General features: G+C 40.4%; 1 protein-coding gene across 1 annotated transcript in view; it reads right to left on the reverse strand.

Annotated features, from left to right (window-relative positions):
- Nucleotides 1–13,621: 13,621 nt before the first annotated feature.
- CAPN13 (calpain 13) overlaps nucleotides 13,622–21,654 on the reverse strand; it is a 106,497-nt gene continuing 98,464 nt past the window's right edge. The window contains exons 19-21 of the mRNA XM_061626118.1: nucleotides 18,520–18,636; nucleotides 15,333–15,388; nucleotides 13,622–13,675 (exon numbers count right to left, since the gene is read on the reverse strand). Coding sequence (XP_061482102.1) covers nucleotides 13,649–13,675; nucleotides 15,333–15,388; nucleotides 18,520–18,636 — 200 coding nt within the window. The 3' untranslated portion in view covers nucleotides 13,622–13,648. The remainder of the gene's footprint in view (nucleotides 13,676–15,332; nucleotides 15,389–18,519; nucleotides 18,637–21,654) is intronic.

Here is a 21,654-nt window from a genome sequence, read left to right on the forward strand (position 1 = left end):
GTTTATCAGCATGGATCAGCTGAGAGAAGGGGGGCTGTGTGCCTGGCTCTCTTGTCTATGCTTGTATCTGTATCTGCGTGTGTGATTATGTGTATATAGCTCTGGCCCCATCCACTTGCAGAATATTATTTATTTATTTATTTATTAAATTTCTATACCGCCCCATAGCCGAAGCTCTCTGGGCGGTTCACAACAGGATAAAACATCAATATACAATTAAAACCACATATAGAATTCAAAAACACACAGGAATACTAAATATTAAAATACTAATATACTAAAATACTAAAATTATTAAATGTAAAAGTACGAAGATGTGATAAGAATGAGGCCCCTGACACCTTTCCATGGGGACAATGTGGTCTTCAGCCTCAAAAAGGTTCCCCACCCCCTTTATGATGCACACCTTAACGTGGTGAGGGGGTTTGAGAGTGTTGAAGAAGCTGAGAGCAATGCTGTCAGGAGTCTAGACCAAGAGGCTAGACTCCTAGCAGGGGCACCCAAGGTGGAATGGTCAAAGCTGAGACACCATACTATGATGCATCCAAACTCCGAGGAAGGCAATGGTAAACCACCTCTGAATACCTCTTACCATGAAAACCCAATGAACAGAGTATCCAAAATGCAACACGAGATAGTACTGGACGATGAGACCTCCAGGTCAGATGGCACTCAATGAACTACTGGGGAAGAACAACAGACAAGTACAAGTAGCACTGTGACTAATGATGCTACTGGGTAAAAGCCATATGGAAGCCCAGAGGCTGATGTGCACAGATGTGAGAGTCTGGAGTTGTACGATGTACACAATAGGAACGTGGAATGTACGAAGCATGTACCAGGGAAAGTTAGAAATTGTCAAGCAAGAAATGGAGCATATCAACATTACAATACTTGGCATGAGTGAATTAAAATGGACAGGAATGGGACATTTTCAATCAGGCAACTACAAAATATTTTATGCAGGAAATGAGAAATCAAGAAGAAACTGGGTTGCTTTAATAGTGAGAAGTGATGTAGCAAAAGCAATTAGGAGCTACAACGCAAGGTCTGAGCGAGTGACATCAGTGAGATTAAACGGGAAACCTATTAACATAACCATCATCCAAGTCTACGCTCCAATGTCAAACGCAGAAGAAGAAGAATTGGAGAGATTTTACATAGAAGTACAGGAGGAAATTGATCACGCACCAAAACAAGATGTGATGATAATCATGGGGGATTGCAATGCAAAAGTAGGGAACAGAGAAGAACTAGGAATTGTGGGGAAATGGGGCTTAGAAGACAGAAATGAAGCAGGAGAAAGACTTATTGAATTCTGTGAAGCCAATGATTTGTTTCTTGCCAACACATTTTTTGAGCAACCAAAAAGACGAGTGTACATGTGGACATCACCAGATGGTCAATATAGGAATCAAATTGATTATATAATTGGAAACAGAAGATGGAGAAGTTCCATACTTTCTGCAAAAACAAGACCAGGAGCAGACTGCGGTACAGATCATGAACTGATCGTATCGAAAATCAGAGTAAAGTTAAAGAAGAACAACAAAGCACTCATAATGCCAAAATGCAATTTAAATAACATCCCAGAATAATATAAAGATCAAATAAGGAACAGATTTGAGGCTCTAAACTTAGTTGACAGAGAACCAGAAGAACTATGGACTGAAGTCAGGGACATTATCAAGGAAGAATGCAAGAAGACAGTACCTCTAGTTAAAAAGAGAGAAAGATCTCAATGGATGACTGAAGAAACTCTTCAAATGGTTAAAGAGAGAAGGAAAGCAAAAGCAAAAGGAGATAGAAACACAGTCAGAACCCTAAATACAACTACTAGTACGTAGGGACAAAGAAAACTATTACAATAGTTATTGTATAGAAATAGAAAAGGACAACAAAATGGGAAGAACAAGAGCCCTATTCCAAAAGATTAGAGAAATGAAAGGGAAATTTCAACCACGAGTAGGGATGTTGAATAATCAACAGGGGAACACACTGACTGACCGAGATGAAATAAAAGGAAGATGGAAGCAATACACTGAAAAACTCTATAAAAGAGATGCAAGGATGACAGATTCATTCATGGAGGAACCATATGATGAAGAACCAGAAATTTTAGAATGTGAGGTGAAAGCTGCTCTTAAAATTCTTGGAAGAAACAAATCACCAGGAACAGATGGCATACCAATAGAGTTGCTACAAGCTACTGAGACTGAATCTGTCCAAATTTTGACAAAAAATTGTCAAGAAATATGGAAAACTAAACAATGGCCTGCAGACTGGAAGTGTTCAATATATATCCCACTTCCAAAGAAAGGGGATCCCAGAGAAAGCAGTAATTATCAAACTATTGCCTTAATATCCCATGCAAGTAAAGTAATGCTCAAGATTCTACAACAAAGGCTCTTACCATATAGGAACAAGAAATGCCAGACATCCAAGCTGGATTTAGAAAGGGAAGAGGCACCAGAGATCATATTGCAAACATACGTTGGATAATGGAATGGACCAAGGAATTTCAGAAGAAAATCACCCTGTGCTTTATAGATTACAGCAAAGCCTTTGACTGTGTAGATCATGAAAAACTATGAAATGCTTTAAAAGAAATGGGGGTGCCACAGCATCTGATTCTCCTGATGCAAAACCCATATTCTGGACAAGAGGCTACTGTAAGGACAGAATATGGAGAAACCTATTGGTTCCCCATCGGAAAGGGTGTGAGACAGGGGTGCATTTTATCACCCTATTTGTTTAATCTGTACGCAGAACATATCATACAGAAAGCGGGATTGGACCAATATGAAGGAGGCGTGAAAATTGGAGGGAGAAACATCAATAATTTAAGATATGCAGACGATACCATACTCTTAGCAGAAACCAGTGATGATTTGAAATGAATGCTGATGAAAGTTAAAGAGGAAAGCACAAAAGCAGTGTTACAAAAGAACCAGTTGTCCTGGTTGGGGCATCAGGGTTGCAGGGTTTAACGTATTGCAGGTGCTAAGAGTGATTCCCTGTCTCCCAAGAAGTTGTTGCTCAAACATGGTTAGTCGACTGGGGCTTAAAACTCTGGCTGCATCAGCTCCCATTATTTTCCTCAGGTCATGCGGCCCTAGGACTTCAACTGGGCTTCCAACCATAATTTTATCAGCCTTCTTAAGCAGGATGGAGGCGGCTGCCAGGATTTTTAAACAAGCAGGCCATCCTTGGGCTACAGGATCTAATTTTGAGGAATAGTATCCTACAGGTCTCTGTTTGGGCCCCCACTTCTGTGTTAACACTCCGGCTGCCACTCCTTTATTTTCTGAGATATAAAGGCGATATGGTTTGTTGCCATCTGGCAATGCAAGCACAGGCGCTTGGGTTAACAAAGTCTTAAGCGTTTGGAAGGCATGCTGTTGCTCTTTGGTCCAACGCCAAACCTCTTTTAATTGTTCAGTTTCCAATGCTTTATAAAGAGGCAGCACTATCCTGGCATACTCAGAAATCCATGGCCTACAGAAGCCAAACAGTCCTAATACCGTGCGTAACTCTTTCACATTTCTAGGGGGGTCCAGGCTACAAATTGCTTCCTTTCGCTCAGGAGACAGCATTCTGCCATGGTGGGATATTTTATATCCTAGGTATTTAACTTCATTTTGGCACCACTGTATTTTCTGGTGGCTGGCGCAATACCCTTTTTCAGCCAAATGGTTGAGCAATGAGACGGAGTCCCGCTCACAGGAAGGCCTATCTGGGCTACAGATCAAAAGGTCATCCACATAAACCAAAAAAACAGTCTCCTTTGGTTGCTGGTGCCATCCCTCTAAGTCTTTTCGCAAGGCCTTAGTAAATTCCGAGGGGCTTCCCACATATCCTTGGGGCAGCACGGCCCAAGTCATTTGGGAGGCTTGGCCTGTTCGAGGGTTTTCCCAAGTAAAGGCAAAAAATCTTGGCTCTCAGGATGTATGGGAATGCTGAAAAAGGCATCTTTTAAGTCTATCACAGTGAACACTGCTGCCTCAGCTGGAACTCCAGAGAGGAGTGTATGTGGATTAGGAACTACAGGGACGTCCTCTTGTACTTGCTTGTTGATAATTCGCAAGTCTTGTAGGAACCTGTATTTGCCTGGCTGGCCTGGCTTCTTAATCCCAAATATTGGAGTGTTATGGGGAGATGTGGCCGGACGTATCCATTTGTCTTTAAGAAACTGCTGTATGAGCACAGTGAGACCTTCCCACACATCTCTTCTTAATGGAAACTGTTTAACAGGGGTGGGCTTTGCTCCTGGCTTTATCCGAACCTTCACAGGCTCAGCAAATTTAGCTCTGGCTGGGTTCCCTTCTGCAGCCCACACTGTAGGGTTGATATTCTTATTTCTTCTTACATCATCACAAATGGGGCGCTCATCTCTCTGGTATAAGATTGCCATCTGGTATGCAGCTTCCATTTCCTTAGGAATGGTAACAACAAGACAGCGTTTCTTAAAAGAGATGGTAGCTTGCAACTTTGCCAAGACATCCCTGCCTAAGATGGGTAGGGGGCATTGTTCTGAAACAAGGAAGCGATGTTTAAAGACTTGTCTTCCTGCTTGTATTCCTATTGCTTTTGTTAGGGGTAATCTTTGCTTATCCCCCGTTACTCCTAAAATGGTTCTATAATTGGGGCTCAAGTGGTGGGGTGCCGCCCCTGGAAGCATAGAATAGGTAGCTCCGGTGTCAACAAGGGCTTTTAGCTTTTGGTTAGCCACTGTTATGGGAATAAGCGGCTCTCCCGGATCACTACCTTGTATGCCCGACCACCTTCATTCAGAATCTTCTTCAGCAAAGGCTGGAAGGAGGGGGGCTGTGGGTTTCTGTCTTTCTTCATTTTTACAATCCTTGGCCCAGTGTCCTTTTTTAAGACACTTGGCACACTGATCCTTATCCAGCCTTCTTCTAGGGCGTTGTCCTCTACCTTCTTCTCCTCTTCTCTTATTCCCGTCTCCTTGCAAGGCAGCGGCCATTACCGCACACTGTCTTTTAAACGTACACTGATCCTCCCTCTTTTCTCTCTCATCTCTATTCACAAACACTTTGTAAACAATGTCCATTAATTGACTCATATTCATTCCCATAGCTCCCTCAACCTTCTGCAGCTTTTTTCTAATATCTTGGGCGCTTTGTCCTATGAAGAGTGTAACTAAAAGTCTCTGATTGTCAGCAGCAGCTGGGTCAAGGGGGGTGTATTTCCGCATGGTGTCCTGCAGTCGCACAAGAAAGGAAGAAGGGTCTTCCTCTTTGTCTTGTCTAACCTCATACAATCTGGCCATGTTGGTTGGCTTGGGTATGGCATTTCGTAACCCATAGAGAATGAGGTGGCGGTAATTTTCAAGTTCAGTGCTGCCACCAGGCGCAGCATCCCAGCCTAAGTCTCTTTCAGGTAATATGAGGGCCATGGGCTGAGCGCCTGCCCCCGCTGCTGCTCTCTCTGTCTCAGCAAGTCTACGGGCCTGTCTCATAACTAAACTTTTTTCCTCAGAAGTTAGCAAAATGTTCATTAGTGTTTGGATATCCGCCCAGCTGGGATGGTGGCTGACAAATATAGATTGCCACAAGTCATAGGCTTTCCCAGGGTCTTCCCTTAAGGGGGGTGTTTGGTTCTTCCAATTGAACAGATCAGAGGTCGTGAAAGGGACATACACATAAGCCAGACCTCCTTGTCCATCAAGGACTTCTCGCATGGGGGCCTGGAGATAGGTCTTGCCGCTTCTATGCTCCCTGTGATCTTCCCTCTTTCTGGCAGTCTCTTCTACAGCTCTGCGTTCCTCTTCAGCTTGTGCTACAGCGCACAAGCGCATTTCCTTAAGAGCCCTTTGTTCTGGGATGCCTGCCGGACTATTATAAATGTCATGTATGTATTGATGAGAAAGGCTTGGACCGTTTCCCGCCTTACAGTTGAAACATTCTGGGAGGCTTTTGAATATGGGAGTGGTCAAAAAAGGATGAGTTCCTTGATATAGAGGGGTCATCACAGGTGGACTGGTGAGCATTGTTGATAGGGGGCTGGTGAATCCCGCCTTTTCCTGGACTGCCTGCGGTTGTGACAGTGATCTTTTAGGGCTTGCTTGAGACAGATCAGAATTGGCCTCACAGGGCAAATCAGGGTATCGGGGATGAGGTGGGGTTATCACTGCAGGGCTAGGTTGTAATGGTGGTGGTAAGCTTGGTGGCGTGCTGAGAGGCCTCTCTAGGTCTATTAGTGGTGGGCTGGTGGGCCTTGATCTGTCCTGATCCTGCGGTTGCCTATACGGCGGCGGTTGCCGGTATGGTGGGGCGCTGGGCAAGAGTTCATCTTCTTCTGTTTGTGGCAGTACTGGTTGGACTGGCTTGGAGATGGGGCCTCTTTGCATCATGACTCTCATCGCGATTGGAGAGGGCGGATCTCGGTCCAGTTCTTGCCACATTAAGGCATACTGGATGGAATCATGCTGCTTTTGGTCTGTGAGTACTTTTAGGACTTTAACTATTGCTTGGAACTTGAAAGTGCCTTCTGGGGGCCATCTGGTCCCCAGGGTGGGCCATAGTTTCTGGCAATAAAAAATTAATTTCTCTCTTTCTAGTGGGTATTGGGTCTCTTCTTGTATGATATCGAACCGTTTGAGGACAAGCTGCAGTGGGGTGTCCTGTTGTTGACTCTTCCCTAGCCTCCTGTTCCTGGCCTTGGAACCAGCTCCTCCCATCCCGGGGGCTCTAAAGAGGACTGTTAGGGCACAACAACACTCGCGACAGTCGTTCTTTTCCCGGCCTTTTCCCTCACGGGAGAAAGGAAACGCGGTACTAGAACTCCGCTCTCGCTTCGAGGTAATTACCACTGTGGATATGCCTCGTCTCAATCACACCCACACACTCAGCACTCCCCTCCAAGGTTCAATTTATTCTCACCTGTCTTCTGGTGTCCTGTCTGACCCGGTTGCGCTGGCAATCAGAAGATTCTAGGTTTGACTCCTGGCTGACTCGCCAGTTTTGTTACAAAAGAACCAGGCCTGTATGGAGGCCTGACTGATGTAGGCTCTCAATTCCTTGAGATGCTAATAAGGAATGGAGACGAGACTAGACAACCGTAAATGTTTGCCTTTATTAGACCTTTGCAAAGGGAGGGCCTCAATCAAGTGGCTCTCCCGAACAGTTGACAAGTATCATATTTATAGGCTATTAACGCGTCATATTCATAATCTTTAAGGTTTCACAAGCTCAAAGTACATTACTAATCAAGAATACATGATGTGATGCTTTCCTAAAATTGTTTAATTTTCCACTTCTCTGTTCTCATCTTCAGACTTCCTTTATCCTTGACCTTTGGTCCTACAAGCTAGCAATAGCATCTCTAATTGCTGAAGAAGCAGATAAACAGAAATTCCTGTATTTTGCACAAAGCAAGCATATGTTTCATTTTGCATTATTTGGTTTCATTTTAGTACAACATTTTAATTTTAACTCATTGCAACAGCAGGACTACACCAGAATGTCAAAAAGGCTAAAGTAATGACAACAGGAGGTTTATGTAACTTTACAGTTGACAATGAGGACATTGAACTTGTCAAGGATTATCAATACCTTGGCACAGTCATTAACCAAACTGGAGACAATAGTCAAGAAATCAGAAGAAGGCTAGGACTGGGGTGGGCAGCTATGAGAGAACTAGAAAAGATCCTCAAATGCCAAGATGTATCACTGAACACAAAAGTCAGGATCATTCAGACCATGGTATTCCCAATCTCTATGTATGGATGTGAAAGTTGGACAGTGAAAAAAGCAGGTAAGAGAAAAATCAACTCATTTGAAATGTGGTGTTGGAAGAAAGCATTGTGGATACCATGGACTGCAAAAAAGACAAATAACTGGGTGTTAGAACAAATTAAACCAGAACTGTCACTAGAAGCTAAAATGATGAAACTGAGGTTATCATACTTTGGACACATCATGAGTAGACATGATTCACTAGAAAAGACAATAATGCTGGGAAAAACAGAAGGGAGTAGAAAAAGAAGCAGGCCAAACAACAGATGGACTGATTCCATCAAGGAAGCCACAGAACTGAACTTACAAGGTGTGAACAGGGTGGTTCATGACAGATGCTGTTGGAGGTCACTGATTTATAGGGACGCCATGTGTTGTAATCGACTTGGCACATAACAACAACAACCCCTTCTTTAATGGCTGCGTGACAGGCAAAAGGTCAACAGTTGGCCCTCTTCCCATCATTGCACCTATATAGTTGGGAAAAAACATCATCCACTACTTTGCTGCCTTTTATACAGAGAGGTTGCAGTGATTACAGTGCCACTTAACTCTGGTTAATCTTCATACTGAGCAAAATGATTTCATCTCAGCGAGCTTATATGAAAAAAGAACAATATAATAACATTGCAAGTGTGCAAAATAGACACTCCTCATTTTCATTCTTAGCAAAAGGATTGGGTCATATTACAGAGAGTTAAATTGTGTAGCATGACCCTATGCATGTTTGTTTGGAAATATATGCCGTTCAGTATCAAATAATCCTGGATAAGTGTGCATAGGCTTGCAACTTGAGCCAAGCAGCACTGTTGAGCAGGGATAACAGAGGAATCCACTGAAAATGGACTATCAAGTGGATTTCCTCTTGATTCTGTCATGATTGTCCTGTCCACCAATTTGACCTCCATCATAGCACAGATTTTTGCTATGAATGCCTTTTGCCTTAGTTCTGTACAATTTTTAACACGCACACACACACCACACATTATATGTAATTAGATATATAAATTGGTTTGTAATACACAGTGTTTACATATTCATTGATGTATAATTGCTGCTGTCCTGACAAGTGCCTCATTGGTTTTCTTTATTCTGAAGTGTGTTGTTTGTTGACTTTGTGTAAGTTGTTTAGTTGCGCTATATGCACTAAGGCTGCAATCCTAACTAGATCTACTCAGAAGTAAGTCCCATTGAATTCAAGTAAATGGGTTTAGGATTGCAACCTTAATCTCCTTCCTATTGTGAATTTTAAAAACCAGTGGAATACATTTGATTATTGTTCTCTTCACATGAAAAGAAGTAGCCTTTTGTTACCTATAGACTTTATTTGTACTCCTTAGTTAAAATATGAGCCTCTTTGTCAAAGTGAGAAGAAACATCTGGATCACTCCCCTAAATTTTTGTTTTAAAATCTTGCCACACTCCTAGCCAAATCCCAATATTTAAAACATAAATTAGCTTGAGCATTATGTTTTAGCAGAAACACACAGCCATGTTCTGAACAAAATACTCATTTATGAAATAAAATGTTGCAATAAAAATGACATATATGGTTAAAAAGTATTACAGCTGTGAAGGAGTACAATGTAGGAGTACAATATAGGATGCAAAGAGCAAAATATCAAGAGAAAACTAAACGGTCTCTCCCTGATGTCCAACTGACAGAAAGGAGACAGGATGATAAGTTTATACTGAACTGTGAAAGGAGACAGGATGATACGTTTATATTGAACTGTGAAATAAAGTTAGCAAGACAGGCAGCAATACTAACCCTACTTACCTGGGAGTGAGCCCATAGAATTCAGTGGTAGTTCAGAGTAGACATGATTAGAAATGCACCTACAAATGGCTTTGCAATGGCCATTAGCCACTTCATTAACTTTTTCTTTAAGGTGCCACATGATTCTTTGTTGTTTTTGCTCCAAAAGATTAACATTCATTGGCAGGGAACAACAGGGAAGGTAACTGATTTTTAAATATCTGTTGATGGCTGGGATATGTTTCTCTACTGTGCACTAGGAGTTACATTTAAAAAAGTATATTGCCACATCAGCACATGATGAAATGGAAGAAAGGCTTGTGCAAAATAAACCAATTGCAGTGGAATGGAAAATATCAGATGAAAATGCAAATGAGTGTCAGAATGGCATGAGATATATCCCTACTGTTGAGTCAAATTTGTTTTTGCATTAATTAAATGCGCATCCTGCTTTTTCTTCTATAGAAGCCCCCCCCCCCCATGATGGCTCACAATTATGATAAAAAATTAATAAAAACCCTAAACTACAAGAAAATAACAATTAAAACATTAAAGATGTAATCCTAGTCAGTGTATAGGGCTGCAATTTTAAAGTTTTATTTGTTATTTTTATAGTATATAGTATACACACTTGTCTGGGAGTAAGTCCCACTGAATTCAATGTGACTTAACTGTGAGTTGACATGCACAGGATTGCACTGCACAAGACCATAACTTTTGGTAAACTGAATTGGAAAGGTTTTAAACAATTTCAAAATGCCTGCCATGGAAGCAGACATTTTTTCTCTCAATGACTTCTCACTTCTTTTCCTTCTGCCTTCTCTGCTATTCCTTTTCCAGACTATGTCCAGATTTGCTGAAGCCTCTGAATGTTCTTGTTCCATCTCCAATCACTCACTAGACCATCCTCAGTAAGCAGCACCTTTTTCTCAAACTCCTTTATCAGGATTTTTCAAAGTCACTGGAGTGCAAAATCTCATTGAGAAATGAACAGCCTGAAAAAGGGAAAGAAGATTATATCCAAGCAATTTTCTTATATATTTTACAAACATATGTCAAAAGTATGCTTTATATTTTAATAATTAAGATAAGGTTCTGCCATAAATTATACATCTCACATTTCTCAATGTGTGAGCCTTGCTTTGGCAATAATTAATAATGCAATCCTAGTTTTGAGCAAATGTGTTATATTTTTGTTTTCCTTGTTTCACTCTAATAAAATTAGTAAGTTTAGACATGATGGCATATTCATATAGTTTATTTTCCCATTTAGCTAACGTAGGGGCTGTTGCTGTTCTCCAACATGTACAAAACGTCTGGAATTTTTAATTAGAGCTCTACAGTGTCATTTACCTTTAGTAATGGAGAGGCAGGAGGATTTATGCCATACTTTCATATGATGATCAACATTTTTTTTCTTAGAAGCTGTCATATACTGAGTCAGATCATTAGTCCATCTACTGTCAGCAGGGGCTTTCCAGGATTTCAGGGAGGGTTCTCTGCCAGCCCTACCCAGAAATGCCAGGGATTGAACCTTAGACTTTCTGCATGCAAAGCAGACCCTCTGCCACTGAGTTATGATCCTCCCCCTAAATTGTCCCCTTAATTTAGCTCTGTTCCCTTTTTACAGCAGGTGTGGGGAACATGTGGCCTTCAGCCTAATTTCATGTGGGTGTAGGGCACCCAGAGAGAGAGAAGGAGGGCAGCAGAGTGTATTGGCATCTTTTGGAAGAAGGGTGTACATCAAGGAGTTTAGTTATTGGTATATCACACATGATCCTTTCATGCCTAGGGATCTTTTTAGGCTGAAGGCATGTAACAGGTTAATGTTTATTCTATAATGTAGACTTATTCTCAAATAATAAAATAATAGTTATATCTGTGGCATTGCTGAGCAGAGCTTTGGAATGTTGATAATTTTTCTCTTTCAAATAGGTCTGCTCACCATAATCCCACTTTGTCCACCTGGTGCTAGGGAGGATAGCTAGTCAGTTACCTATTTTGGCTGCTTGCCACAAAGTAAGTGCTCTTTTGGCTTGTGAAGGTATAAACAGTGTTGCAAGCACTAATGGATAAACCAAATAGCAGGTTTAATCAATTAGCATTTAATGATATATAATGCCTGGCAAAACTCAGCATAGGCCAGAGATCCTGGGTCCTCCAGCAGCCTGTCCTCATTTGTATTGAGGGTTCCCAGGAATCAGTAGGAATGTAAGACTAATTATCTTTCTTTCTATTTTTGTAGAGAGCCAATGTGGCGTAGTGGTTAGAGTGTTGGACTATGACCTGGGAGACCAGGGTTTGAATCCCCACAGCCATGAACCTCACTGGGTGACCTTGGGCCAGTCACTGCCTCTCAGCCTCAGAGGAAGGCAATGGTAAACCCCCTCAGAATACCGTTTACCATGAAAACCATATTCATAGGGTCTCCATAAGTCGGAATTGACTTGAAGGCAGTACATTTACATTTATGCTTTTCTTAGTGGTTAAAAAACCCCTTAAACTTTTACCCCACTTGTGTGATCATTGCCTCTGAATCTACAAAAAACCATTGCCCTTTGGGAAAACATTGGGGGAAAGAATGATGGAGGGAGCTGAAATGCATGGAGGGATAGAAAGAGGGATAGGCAAAAGCCCTCTGCAAATGAACAGTTCAGACCAAACCCCAACCCTTCCCCCCCTACCATTTTCTCAGTGTAAATTGCTATTGTCTTGCACTTTAAAGAGCTGATCATTGCTCTTCCAACTTTCCCTCTATGGTGAAGCCAACATGAGCCCTCCCCCCCTTTTGCCACTACATTCACAGGTGGAGAAACAGGGGCATTTTGGCTATTTTCAGAGGAGTAGAAGTTAAACTCCAGGGTGTGGGGGGGACTTGCCCTTGGGTGCAGTGCACTCCTCTTGGCATGTGCCAGGCATATTCCCCCCCCCAAATGTACTGGAATGACGCTACGTCTGTGGCATCTTTGGAGGGAAAATGGGGGCCACTGAGAGAAGCTGCTGCTGTCACTGGCTCAAACCAGTAAGTTCTCTCAAATTTAGGGCTAATTTCTCTTCTGCCTGAACTCCCCTTCCCCTTCTGCTTTGTGCCCCAAATTTCAAGCTGGAAGTCAACAACGGTAATGTGTGCCAAGGTTAGGGATGGGATCCATTGGCCAGTGCTGGTTCAAAAGAATTCTCTCATCTTAATAGGCTGGTATTGATTCGAGTTCATTCTTTGTTTGCTAGCCTCTGCTTTTACCAATCCAATTTTTTCAATGGCAAAAAATATTGACATCAATATCAATATTTTTGAAGGAAATATCTAGAATTTTAAAGGAAGTATCAATTACTGGAAGGAAATATTGAAAAATTATTGTTCTTAATATTGATATTTTAGAGGTGATTTTTTAAAAGAACCCATTTTTGAAATTAGCTGCAGAAAATCGCTACATAAAAATCAGATCTGCAATTATAGAGAATAAGCCAATTAATGGAAAACTAGGTACCAAATCAAAATTGGGCGGAATTCAGCACACTCCTAGCCTAGGCCCCAGTTACTGTTGGCTTCTATTCTGATTTGGGGTTTCCATCCATCTGTTAAAGTGGTAGGAGCACAAAGTGTCTGCATGTTAAGTGAGCTCTCTATTGGTGGAGGATATGATGGAGGTGGCAATTTAACTAGATGAATGAATGAATGAATCTTTATTTTTACCCCGCCCTTTTTCCAAAACTGGAACTCAGGGCGGCTTACAAATAAAAACTACACATAGGTAAAAAAACCATACAAAAATATACTATTCGTGACATTAAAACCATGAAACATACACTTAAGATACTAAGACATTTTAAAATATTAAGATGTATCTTTGGCAACTCTGAAGTATCCTTTGTGAACAGCCCTGCACAGAAAGTGAGCAGGGGCACGTAAGGCAATGTAGTTACCACATTAGCACTTCTAGGTCCTTTTTAACAGCCCAAAATTGTACAAAAAGGTGCCAAAAGTGTATTTCACCAATACATTGTTTGACATTAAAGCAACTGCTATGAAACAGTTGTTGTTAGGGAAACTTTAAAAAACAAAAACAAAAAACTCTCTAGCAACATTTGTATAAATTCTTACCAGCATTTATAGAGTCTTGCCTCCTCCTTAGCAATACATTATCATTGTCATCCACTAGGAGAAAGGGGGAAAAATGAATGCATTTCAAAAATCATTGTAAAATATAACTTAAAAAATGGGACTGCATAAAATGTTAACACATTTTGACTTTGGAGCAGAAAAATCCTATTTCAAAACTGGTGATGGAAATTGTTCTCCCAAACTCTGTTAACTATAAGAATATTTGCCTTTTCAGTTCTACTTTTGAACCATTATTTGATTTTCCCTCAAAATTGCTGCTTTGATATCCCTGGTTAGGGATTCTTTCTTCATTACATATACCGGTATCTATTTATTTTATTTGCAAAAATAGCTATACTGCTAACATTAAGGAAAAAATCATGGTAGTGATCAGCATAAAATCACCAACAAAATTGCATTCATAAAACAAGTACAAAACACATCACAAATCAGTAGCTCAGTTTCATACATCAGCATAGCAGGGAAAGCAATTATATTATAAATGCAATGAATGATGTCAATTCAGAGTGAGGGGAGTGTTTTCTGAACTGATGAACATTTTCAAAGTAATTACCAAAAAAATAAAGGGAGCAGGCTAGGCTCCTGTGCCAGGGAACAGAGGAACATGTGAAGCTCCAACAAGATTTATTCATAAAACTACTATGTGTACATCTATTGCATAGCTCTGAAATGCTGTCTAGCCTAGACAGTATTCCTTCCTTCTCATTTCTTGTAGACTAATAATTGTAGACTTCCACATCTCCCACAAACAATGCTTCAAACTCTGTAAATTAAAGGTAATATTGTATTTCTCTTTCTGTTAAGAGACCCTCACATTGTTGCTGAAACGGGTTTATAACAAACAAGTCATAAGAAATTATAGATAGCAATGCTATATTGAGACCATTGTCTAGTGTTGTGATTGCACTGACATACTGTATCTTCTGAATACCCGTTGCTGTGAACCACAGAAGCAGAGAGTGCTCTTGCACTCAGGTCCTGCTTGCGAGCTTCTCATGGGCAACTGGTTGGCTGCTGTGAGAACAGGATGCTGGACTAGATAGACCACTGGCCTGTTCCAGCAGGCTCTTCTTATGTTCTTATGTCTCTGTAGAACATCTTGAGAAACTTGCAAGATCCTCTGCACATTCACAATGAAAATACTTTTTTCTCCTTGAACTTTGAATTTCCTGGGTCTCTGGTTTAAATCTCTCTCTTTGTAAGCATTTGTTGTTTAAAGTGTAAGAGTACAAAGATATCCAGCAGTATTATGGGTTGTTGGAGATATTTTGGAGAGAGGGTTCCAACTCTGGGTTTCTATAGCATGAGAACAACTTCCTCAAAACACCTTGTTTTGCATTAGACAAACCTTCATTCTGAAGTGCTGAAGCGAGAGAAGAAGAAAAAACTGTTGCTAGGCTTCCTTTTACCCTCATTTCATGGAATAGCTGATACGAGCAGCTATTTCCAAATTGGTAAATCCTGAAATGTGAATCCACACCTCTAGACACAATGAAATGTGCATTCAAAATTCACTGTGAATGCTTATTCCAGTACAGTTTTTGAGTATCATGCTCTTTTTTCTTCTTTTTTATAAACAAGTTTCAGTCCTGTTTGAGGGGGGAAAGGCATTTGGTTTCCAAGGATAAAAACAAGGAACCACAGTATGAACAATGGTGGAAAGGAAAAAATGGAAATAAGCACCGCTCACCTCGTTTTCAGTGAAATAGATTCCTCTCCCATCTGCAGATAAATTGCGAAATACCTCTAGAGAGTACAAAATAAAGCTTTTATGAGAAAGTAGAAGGAAGTGTTTGTAAAACTATAGGAAAAAGAAGCCATTTTTATAAAAATTTACAGCTGCATTCAGTCAATAATGCTAAAAAATTTAAAAAGCAGCCATGCAAATGTTATACTTCAAGCGCTAAGGTGTTTCTGACAAATAATGAAGAACCAAAAATATGATAAATGAAGAAATATTTATATAAAAGCATGACTATCAAATATATTTATTATTTACACAAACTGTAAAGATATGTATAGTGCAATCCTAGGTTTATTTATTCAGAAGCAAGTCCCAGTGTATTCAGTGGGGCTTACTCAAACAGGGACAGAAATGCAACCTCAAGTGATAAGCAACTTCATTCACACAACCCAAAATTCCGAATCATGCCACTTTACGCTGTTTTGCAACTGTTTACACTTGTTTTTATGGTTATTGGATTTTAAATGGCTTTATTTCTTGTTGTGAGCTGCCTTGGTTTCCAACCCTACCTCACAGGGTTGTTGGAAAGACTCCATACACACACACGCACACACTGCAGATGTATAAATACATACAGCCCATATAATAGTTTATTGTCAAACCAGTTAGTCATTGCAGAAAAATCAGTATTAGTTTTAAAAAAATCAGTATTACTTTCCTACAGAATAAAAACTGTAATACCTAAGTAAGCCCTGCCTACTTGCTTTAAAATAGGACTGGGGGGGGGGGAGAAAGAGTTAGAACACAAACACAATTCTTTTTTACATTCACTCCAAATTGATTTTCAGCACATTCATAACCATGTCTACTCAAAAGTAAGTCCTATTGAATTCAATGGGATTTACTCTGGGCATATGGGATTAGCATTGCTTTTACAAAAGCAAGTATTGGGAAGGTTTTCAAAACACTGCCCAGGATCTGACTCCTGCACACAAGAGGAAAAAAAACTGAAATGTATATACTTACCCAATTTATGAGATTTTCAGATAAACGGGGGGGGAACCACCATTTTGTTTTCTAGACACTGCCTCAGGTCAATGAAACTGAAACACAACCCTGGCTTCACTGATTGGCTGCAATTCTGAACGGGCGGGGTTAAAGCTAGGAAGTGGTATAGTATACAGTACTGCTTAAAGAAAGATTTAACAGTCGGGGGCGGCTGAAGTTTTTATGTATATCTCGAGAACCGGTCCACCTAGAAACTTAATTCTTTTTTTAAAATTAAAGCTGAGAATCAGGGCCACCTAAGGGGCTAGCCGGGCACCGGGTGGCATGCAAAGAATCTGGGTAAAACCCGGCTAACTGGGCAATATGGCAACCCTAGTTTAAGCTAACCAGAGTTTGCCATCATGTCCAAACTGGGAATTGTTGTTAATTTAAATCATGGTTTATTGAAATAAGCTAGGATCAGAAACCACAGCTTGATCTTGGATTGTTCCAATAAATCATAGTTTAAAGTAATGTCAAAACTGAGCTATTGTATCAAAGGAGATACCAGTATCTCAAAAACATAGACTCATAGAATAATAGAGTTGGAAGAGGCCTAGAAGGCCTTAGGCCATCGATTCCAAACCTCTGCTCAATGCAGGAGCAGTAACGTGTATGAACATCATATGTTCTATCTGCATCTGAATAGCATAATACATGCACAGTGTTTTCTATAAAAGAATGAATACATACATGTGCTGCACAAATAATATCTACATGCAACACATTTTGTAGGAAAGGGGGAATTAGAAAAAAGAACTCCTGATCTTGTTTCTTTGTGGCTTTCTCCAGGAATAGTTGAACCCACACTGAGTTACAAGGCGATATAGAAGGAGGACTTTAAAAGGAACATCCAGTCTTTACAATAATATAGTAAGCATTATTTTCCTGGCTCTAGCTAAACTTCTAGGCCATAGGAGACCTAGCTGAGTATTCTCAGAGTAAACAGTACTTTAAAATTATGGTCTTAACTGTGATTTAATCTCTGCTTCTTCTCCACCTCCATTTTAGTGCGAGTTATAAAGGGTGAGATGCTTTTGATTTAGGTATTATTATTATTGTGGTTATCCAGGAAATATGAGTAATGGCTTAATGAGCCTATTTATTTATTTATTTAACTCTTCTCAGTTCATATTATTGATGTGCTGCCTTTTATTTCCATTTATATCCATAATCATCTCCTGGAAATCCCACTGGCAGCACTTCCAAGTGTTTGAAGAAATGCATAAAAATATGTTTTTAAACTTTCAGTAAAGTAATACTTGATAGGTATCAGTGTATTTCCCCACCCCCACCCCATCCCCACCCCCAGCTTCATATTGTAGGCAGCTTTGGAACTGTGAATACTCTTCCAACAACTTTTAAAAGAGTTATGTTTTATTCTTGCACTGACAATGCATGATGCTTTTATCAAACTCATGTCCTTTAAGTGGGATTGTATTCAATTTTAGCATCCGTCTTGGAAATGTACTGTGTTCTGCAGTTTGATTTCTTAATTTAAAATGTTTCTGCTGATGAAGTCTGAAGATTTGCAGCCTTGATTTATTCCTACATTTTAAAACATTAACAGCTGATCTGAAGATAGACATTCAGCTGGTTGACCTTCCTTTCGGTAGCTTGCCATAGGTTTTTGGCCAAAAAAATCAGGAGGCAGCTCCTCAAAATTACTGCTTCAATAAGGCAACAAAAGCATATACTTCAGGATATGTTTTAGGCAATAGACATGGATTAGATGGAGTATTTCATCACTTGAATTATAATGTATTTGCTGTATTGCCGCCTGGGCTCCTACTGGGAAGAAGGGTGGGATATAAATATAATAAATATATAAAATTATATATTTAGTTATTGTTCTATTTTTATTCTGCCTCCTGGCCCTTTTCAAGTGACCCCAGAACAGGGATGGGAATCTGTGGCCATCCAGGTCCCCAGCCCTCCAGGTCCCCTCAGCCCCATCCAGATGGCTACTGGTCAGGAATTGCAGGAGTTTAGTCTAGAGGAAAGTGCATTTTCTGATTCTCAGAGTCCTCAGCTAGTGAGTTAATTCCCCAACAACAGATTCCAAACTACTGGGTAGAGTGAAAATCCTTAAAATATATTAATACCCAAGAAAATGTTTTTAATGCATAGAGTGTGTGTAACTTACTTGCCATGGTTTCAAGACGAATCATACAACACACAAAATCAGAACAGTTCATCCTCATAGCAGAGTCACCATGTCGCACAGTCATCAGCTGGAGGATCTTGTCACTGATGAAGAGCCCTACAAACAACATCAGGAGGAGGAGAAGATTATGATGTACCAAAAGAAAAAGAAAAGCACAGTTCAATAATGTTCAGCAACTGCAGAGAACGGAGTGTTGTCGGCTAACACTTCACATTCCCTCAGGGCAGCTTCCTTTATAAAAACAACGTATAAAACAGCCCAGAATCTGGAAATAGCCTTGTATAAGATGAACAAGAGTCACAGCATTATACTGCAATTCTATGCATGTCTTATCAGAAGTAAGTCTCACTGAGATTCATTCAATAAGGCCAACTCCCAGGTACAGGACTGCAGCCTTCGTTTGGCAACCAAAGCATTAAACTCTATAATGGAAACAAACATGTATTTTGTGCAAGCATTCAGGCTTGAGTTGTCAACAGCAATGCTTAGTTTTAGACTTGCAAGGTTTGGATTTATGTGTGAGCTTAACAATTAATGCTTATGAGTGGTTCTGGTCAAGTCGCTAATTTCCATCATTAATTCCCATTAACTCCATGTTGGGGAGTTTCCAGCAATGGAGATACAGTGATGGAAAGTAATTTTAGGGTATGGTGAACAATTGATTTTTCCACTGTTAATCTCCCTTTACTTTAAGAAATCATTTACTGATTTCATACATACTCTTTGAGGACTGAAAATTTCAAACTAGAAAACAATGAGCCTTAGTGAGGGCATGTCTGCAGGCATCAATGAAATAGGATGACACTAGGTTCAAGATGGACAAAAGAAGGGTACTTTGCTGCACAATGCATCATTAACTTGGCATTGAATGCAGTTGCAGTGTATGAGGTGGGGCACTGCCCTCCCAGCTGCAGTGATGCTGCTGCTTGCCAGGACCAGGATGGGGTAGACAGAGAGGTGGCAAGAGTCACGGAGTACCAGGATGGTGGTGGTGGTGGATGCAGATGCATGTAACCTCCACTGTAGCTCTACCTTGCCCCATTCAGGTCCTGGTGAGGGGCAGCACTGCCACAACAAGGAGGATACTAGCATAAGACCATAAAAGGAGATTAAACAAAGTGATGGTGAATAGATCTAGCTAATTATTATTTATACCAACATCCATACCCCCATCTTTCTATGATGCAATGAAACTCCAGGAAACTGAGTAATTAACAGCTACTAGTCATGATAGCTAAATGTTCAGATCTCCATGTTCAGAGGCAGGATTACAGATGTTGGGGATGAATGACAGAGCCGGGGGCTGTTGCCTTAATTACCTGATTTCCCAGAGTCATCTGGTTGGCCACTGTGGGAAAAACAATGGTGAGCTACATTGGCCTTTGGTCCAATCTAGCAATGGATTTAGCAATGGTCCAATTTACAATGTTCTAATATTTTGGAATGTAGCTACATACCACCAAACAGGGCTTTCTTGTTCTGCCCCAGCCACAACCTCTATTGGCAGAAGGCAAACTTAGCAAACTTAGCCAAAGCAAGTATTAGTGGAGACAAAAGTTGGACCACAGGCCTGGATCAATTACACCATCCATCCATATATGCTGCCTTTCAGGGCAATGCCCTCCCAAGGTGTTTTCCAAAAGAAAATTAGCTTCATATACACAACAAGATAATTTAGCTTCATGTACTTAGCATGTACTTCAAAATGATTTACAGTACAACCCACGTAATACTTCTGGTCCAGGCACCATGACTTTCCTTTTACCCATCTACCCATGACCCAGACATTCTATCCACCTAAGTCCTTGGACTTTCCCCCACCCTGACTCAATGTCCCCTCTCGGATTACTCAGTCCTTTCCTTGTGATCTCATAATAGGATCTGGGCACACCCTATTATGTGGTATGGAATCACACCCCCACCACACATTTAAAACACATTCAAAGCATGTGGCTTCCCCCAAAGAATCCTGGGAACTGTCCTTTGCCCTCCATAGAACTACAATTCCCAGCATCCTTAAGAAACTAGTGTTCTCAGGATTCTTTGGGGAAGTCATGTACTTAAATGTATGGTGTGGATGTGACCTTTCTATACCTGGAAATTTTATTGATTGACTGATTTATATCCCACCCTTCCTCCCAGTAGGAGCTCAGGGCGGCAAACAAAAGCACTAAAAACACTTTAAAACATCACAAAAACAGACTTTAAAATACATTAAAACAAAACATATTTAAAAACATTTTTTTAAAAAGCTTTAAAATATTTTTAAAGTCTGCTTCTATAGATTTGCTGGAGGAGCGGGAGTTAGCTTATTTTAATGCATTAGTTATTTTATGGCCTTTTAAATATTTATTGTAAACTGTCCTGATAATGTATTTGAAGGGTAGAGCATAATGCTAAAGAATAAATAAATAAAATACATATTCAGAAGGTGATCTTGGCCACGTAATTTTTTGTCAGATTTGATTTCTTCCCTGTAAAATGGGAATAACACTGGGCTACTTCATACAGCTATTGAGATTTATTTTTATTTGTTTAAACGTTTTAAAGCTGACTTTCAAGGCAAATTTCTCTCGAGGCAGCTTACATCAATATAAAACTATGAAGATAAAATTTCAGTAACAAAACACATCAGAAATTTAAACATCGGTTTCCAAAAAATAAAGATCAGAAAGTCCAGCCAGGCAGTACCTAATACTAAAAACAGTTAAAAACAGCAGAAAATAACCATCCATAATCCACAAGCCAGCCCAAACACCTAATAAAAATAATCTCAGCAAAAAGCGAGTCAAACACAGTGGTTCTTCAGAACTAATGGGGCCAACAGTTTATCCCAAGAGGCAGTTCCATAAGTTAGGGGCCACCAATGAAAAGACCCAGTCCAAAATGCAAGGGTTGCCAATGTGGAGACTATGGGTCTTTCCCTGGTGTTCATGATGCCTCTGAATCTCCTACTCACTCCCCCCTTGGGCACAAGATGGTGAGGACAGTTACCTTTTTCTCCCTTAAAAACTACATAGAGCTGAAGGAGGAAGTTGGAAGAGCGATGCTTTTTCCCACTTCCTCTTTCAGCACTATGTGCTTTTCAAGGCTCACATTAATTCTGCTGGATCC

This window comes from Rhineura floridana, chromosome 4 (assembly GCF_030035675.1).
Source record: "Rhineura floridana isolate rRhiFlo1 chromosome 4, rRhiFlo1.hap2, whole genome shotgun sequence".
Classification (NCBI taxonomy): domain Eukaryota; kingdom Metazoa; phylum Chordata; class Lepidosauria; order Squamata; family Rhineuridae; genus Rhineura; species Rhineura floridana.